General features: G+C 38.0%; 1 protein-coding gene across 1 annotated transcript in view; it reads left to right on the top strand.

Annotated features, from left to right (window-relative positions):
• Positions 1-479: 479 nt before the first annotated feature.
• The window catches only part of LOC106002014 (vacuolar protein-sorting-associated protein 36-like), a gene marked incomplete at its 5' end in the record, with an annotated part of 9,517 nt that continues 4,245 nt past the window's right edge, over positions 480-5,751 (top strand). Inside the window, 3 exon segments of the mRNA XM_013036939.1 lie at positions 480-594; positions 1,906-1,995; positions 2,529-2,609. Coding sequence (XP_012892393.1) covers positions 480-594; positions 1,906-1,995; positions 2,529-2,609 — 286 coding nt within the window.

The raw sequence follows: 5,751 nt of genomic DNA, 5'->3' as shown, positions 1-5,751 counted from the left end.
TCCCCCAGAACCCCTGGGGATGACTCTGTAGATGGAAAACCCTAATCAGGAACTGCTCAAAAACTTGATTTATTTCAAGCTTATTTTCTAAAGCCATACTTTATTTATATAGCTAGTAACTTGAAACTTTGGTTCACACTTTTAAGTCTTGAGTAGGAATACTTTTGAAAGCTTCATTGATTTTGACAATATAACATTTTTTGTGTGTCATTCTGGGGCTTGAACTCAGGGACTGGGCACTGTTCCTTTTTTGCTCAATGCCAGTGCTCTACCACTTGAGCTACATCTCTACTTTTAGCTTTTTTAGTGATTAATTGGAAATAAGAGTCTCGTGGACTTTACTGTTCAGTCAGGCTTTGAACCATGATCCTCAGATCTCAGCCTCCTGAGTAGTTAGGATTAGAGGTGTGAGCCACCAGTGCCTGTCTGAATAAGTTATTTTCTAAAGTCAATTAAATGTATTATACTGTTCTCTTTAGTGCCAAAATCGTGGTTCATCTGCATCCAGCTCCTCCTAACAAAGAACCTGGCCCTTTTCAGAGTAGTAAGAATTCCTACATTAAACTCTCCTTCAAAGAACATGGCCAGATTGAGGTAAGTTTCTATCTGAATAAAATGGGACTAGAAATGTGTGTGTCTTTTTGTTTGTTAATATGGTACAATAAAAATCATAGGTTTCACCACTTTTTACAATGTAATCATTTAAAGTCTTAAGCCTTATCAGAGAGTAGAGGGTTTGTATTTTAGGTTGTAGGGAATACAGAAAACAGAAGGTAATGGTTAAAGGGAGGGGCAAATAGGCTGGCCTGCTATCAGGTTAGCTATTAGTAGGTAGTTTGGTTCAAAAACACAGCATAATGATGAACTGAAGTAGTATCTGAAAGTTCACCAGCCTTAAATCAGGCAGCCTTATCTTAATTAACTCCATACAAATCTAGTTGCATAAATACTGAGGCTTTAGTGTAATACTTTATATTCTGGGTATTACATCACTGTACAAATATTCTTTAGACATTAAGAGGTGTGTCTTTATTGAACATCTGTATCATCAATATTTACTGTGTATAGCACACATCGTGTGTTAGGCAGGTATAAGTGATTAGACAAAATCATTGTCACTGTGCTTGAAAAATTGATTTTTGCTTGGTGCTGGTGGCTCACAGCTATATAATCTGAGCTACTTAAGATGCTGAGATCTAAGGATTGTGGGTTGAAGACAGCCAGTGCAGAAAAGTCTGTGAGACTGCTATCTTCAATTAATGAGCAAAAAACTGGAAGTAGAGCTGTGGCTTAAATGGCAGAGCACTGTGCTAGAGTAACAGGGATAGTGTTTGAGTTCAAGCCCCATTATTGGTACCAAAAAAAAAAAATTGACTTATTTTTCCTACGTGTGTTTACTCCCTGTTTTGGCTTCATGTTTTAACTAAACAAATTATTCTGTGCTCCCTTCATGGAAAATGGCTATATGTGCCTCATGTTTTAACTAAACAAATTATTTTCTGCTTCCTGTATGGAAAAAAATTTTTTTTCTGGCTCAGTGTTTGCTTCAGTATGGATGGGAAACAGTCTCTCTCTATGTACAGGATTGTTTAAAATAAGTCTATTTATTTCATTGTCACTCATGTCTTTGTTGAGAATAGCCCACTTTATGTAGAAGGTCAGTTCCTTTTTTTTTTGCTTTGTTCTTTCTGAAGTTGGTCCAAGAACACAACTTCCTTTGACTTTCTTTGATGTTTCTGAGAGTCCTAAGTTTTTTTGCAAATGACTGAGCAGACTTTTATGCTAAAGAAATGTCAATTGATAATTTGTTGGAGGATGCCACAGCCTGACTGCCTCACTAAAGCGTGTGTGTGTGTGTGTGTGTGTGTGTGTGTGTGTGTGTGTGTGTGTGTGTGTGTGTGACAGTTTTACAGACGTTTATCAGAGGAAATGACCCAGAGAAGATGGGAAAATATGCTAGTTCCCCAGTCATTACAAACAAACAGAGGACCCCAGGTATGTCATAGCTAATCTGCTCCTTTCATCTCTTAAATTTCACTAAGAAAATCATTCTGTAATTATAGAACTTGCCAAAAACAAAACAGTAATATTGTATTACTTTTCATAGCACTTAGTCTGGCCAGCAACCATAGACAGCATTCAGATGTAAGAAAATAGCTTGGTTAATAACTATCAAGTACTAAAATTTTAGGTACAACAAATTTTTTTGTACATCTGACACTGTTAAATACATATTGGCTTGCCAAAGAACACAAATGAATAGGAATTTAATTTATGTCTAACATATGGAGTAAACATGCCATTTATTATGTATTCATTCAGTTTTTCTCTGCTGATTTGAAGATCTTTATGTGTAGCCAGAAGCAGACAGATGTTTTGAAAGGAAACTAGATGTAGTTACTTGTATAATTGTTTCTTTGATTCTCTGTAGGTCTTTTCCCGCCATTAAAAACATAGCGTAGTTAACAAAATACTTTGTTTCCTTCCCATTTTGTGTGTTTCATGTTCTACCTTATTTTTCCCCTTAGCCAGGAAGAGTAAGAGCTGTGGGAATTGTAGGCATTGAAAGGAAACTGGAAGAAAAAAGAAAAGAAACAGACAAAAATATTTCTGAGGTAATTTTTTTCTTTTTAGTTTAACTCAGAGTTTATTGAATGGTATCAAAGTAATTTAACAGATCAGTAACTTGAAATAAGAGAGTCACTCACCAGTCACTGAACCAATCTAAGACTGAGGTAACTCTTAAACTAGTTCTGGTTGGCCATCTTCTTCATATTTATTCTTGGCTTGGCTACAGTTGTGACTAATTCTGTTATTTCTGTAATTTGGAGTATATTTTATTTGCCTCAAGCTCCACAGTCTCCTCCTTAGAGATCTACCTTAGATGGACATCATTTAACTAAAACATATTTTAAAAATTTATTTGTAGCCAGGCACTGGTAGCTCATACCTATAATCCTAGCTACTCAGGAGGCTAAGACCTAAGGATGGCAGTTCAAAGATATTTGGGGCAGGAAAGTCCATGAGACTTTTTTTTTGGATCTGGTTGTGGGGCCTGAACTCTGGGCCTGGGCGCTGTCCCTCAGCTCTTTAGCTCAAGGCTAGCACTCTACCACTTGAGCCACAGCACCACTTTCGGCCTTTTTCTTTTTGCTTATGTGGTACTGAGGAATCGAACCCAGGGCCTCATATATGCAAGGAAAGCACTCTACCACTGAGCCACCTTCCCAGCCCTCCATGAGACTCTTATCTCCACTTAGCCTCCAGGAAACTTGGAGTGGTACTATGGCTCAAAGTGGTAGAGCACTAGCCTTGAGCACAAAGAGGCTCGGGGACAGCACCTAGGTCCTGAGTTCAAGCTCCATGACGAACAAAAAAAATTATTTGTAGAAAGTTAAAAAAACACAATTTGTTTTCTGTTAGAAAATAACATAAGGATTGAAGGCATGGCTCAGGTGGTAGAATGCCTGCCAATGAGTGTAAAATATCAGATACTAAGAGTCCCTGTCTTGGACAAAAAACAAAAAAAAAAGTAGTTATCCTAGAATGCCATGTAGTTTTAATGATGTAGTTGATTAGAAGATACTTTTAGTGAACTCTTAAGTTTTCTATATAATTATTTTGGAAATTGAATTAATTTAGTTGAAATAAAAATGTTATCTGTGGCTACTGTCTCTGGGCAGCTACCACACAGTTTTATACTTAGGATGACTTGGGGACTAGACATATACCATAAGATTGGCTCAAACCAGCCTGTTGCTTCTACTCAGAGTCAACCTGAAACAAATACGTTTCTAAACTTCATTATAAATGAGGAATTGGAGTTAATTCTACTTAAGAAAGAACTCTAGTTAGAAAAACCAGGCTCATGCTTATAAAATCGTAGCTACTCAAGGGGCTGAAATATGAGGATGGTGGTTTGAAGCTAGCAGAAAAGTCTGTGAAACTCCTTATTTCCAACTAATCAAAAATGCCAAACAGGAGGTAAAGGTTGAGAGAAAGCAAACAAAGCTGAGCAAAAGTGTGAGGTCATGAATATAAGCCTCAGTACTAGAACAACAAGAAGAAAGCCAGTTATGATTAGATTCTACAATTAGTTAATACACCTAAACATGCCATTGTTGCATTAGTCGGCTTTGTATTACAATTTCTGTAACAGTATGCCTGAGAGGATCAATTTATAAACAGGTTTATTTTAGTTCATAGTTTTAGAGGTTTCGGTCCATGAATTGTTGGATCTATTTCTTTGATGCTAGAAGACTAGCATTTAAAATAGGTGTGCTATATCTGTGCAGTACACATTCAGTCACATCTCTCATGTTGTCTGTTTTCAGATTAGGTATGTTTGGGCCACCAGTCCTTAATCTCTCCTCCAGTCACTTTGGAATCTGAAACTTATTCTCTAGCAGATTCTTTAGGAAGGTCTCATGAGAATAATATTCTGTGTATCTGGCAGATATCTGTGTTTGTGATTTCAGAATTTTTAAAATTTCAAGGATGCTTTTATGTATTACTATTCTCAAGACCTTCTTCTGGGACTGTTTATTAGTTCTATGGTACAGCTTTCCTGCCTGTCTTTACTATTTGCAGTTTTTCTTTCCAATGCCTTTTACCTCTTAGTTTCTTTCTTTTCTTTAGAAAAGAAAGATGATATTTAGTGCAGGCTTTATTTTCAAAGCAATTTTTCTTTTAATCCTATCCTGAGTCTTATTACCTGCTTTCTGATTTAGATTGTCCACTCATAGCTTCCACCACCTTAACATCCTGTAGCACAAGTTGATCTCCTCCATAACATGTCTATCTGGCATGTTTTCAGTGTACAGCATTATTCTGTTCTGCATTGTCTTTATTCTTACTATAACTGGGTGAGGTTGGACTTTTGACCTTTTGCAGTGGTTCATTTTCACATGGAATTAGTAGCTCTAAACTTTTAGAGTGTGACATGAAGTTTAGGGCAGCTTCTTTTCTTTTTGTTTTTTGAAGTATAATTTTATTGTTATTATTAAGATGTTGTACAGAGGGTTTACTGTTTCATAAGCCAGGTAATTAGTACATTTCTTTTTGGATAGTGTCACCCCTTCCTTTGCTTTTCCCCAGTTTCCTTCTCCTATTCCTGCCCATAAATTGCATAGTTCATTTCTACATAGTGTCTACTGAGTCCCAGTCCACCCACTCCTTAGCTGTTGCCATGCATGGTGAGAAATTTTGCTGTTTCCTCCACTTGTTTCTATCTCGTTTTTACGTGGGCCTTTTTCCTTCCTATTAGTACTGCTTTGTTCAATTCTGATCCTGCTTTGGGAAATTGCTCCCCTGTCCTAGAAGAGAAGCCAATGGACCAGTTTCAGGAATTCATAGGCTGCTTCATCATCTTCAATCTCCATTGGGGATTCCTTGGCCTCACCACCTTGAAGTGGGTGAAACCCTCTCAATTCCAGGCGCTGCCCTCCCACTGGCCTTCCTCACTCTCCTGTGATTACCTGTTGTCTTTTTAGGGTTCTCATGCCCAGATCTGACAGTTGAAATGCTGTGTCAAGACTAATTTTTCCGGGCTGGGAAGGTGGCTCAGTGGTGGAGTGCTTGTCTTGCATGCATGAGGCCCTGGGTTCGATTCCTCAGCACCACATAAGCAAAAAGAAAAAAGCCACAAGTGGCATTGTGGTTTGAGTGGTAGAGCGCTAGCCTTGAGCTGAAGAGCTGAGGGACAGCGCCCAGGCCCAGAGTTCAGGCCCCACGACTGGACCCCCCCCCAAA

The sequence above is a fragment of the Dipodomys ordii genome, unplaced genomic scaffold (assembly GCF_000151885.1).
Source record: "Dipodomys ordii isolate 6190 unplaced genomic scaffold, Dord_2.0 Scaffold1928, whole genome shotgun sequence".
Classification (NCBI taxonomy): Eukaryota; Metazoa; Chordata; class Mammalia; order Rodentia; family Heteromyidae; genus Dipodomys; species Dipodomys ordii.
The sequence above is the reverse complement of the archived record's forward strand: the minus strand, read 5'-3'. Positions and strand labels throughout refer to the sequence as shown.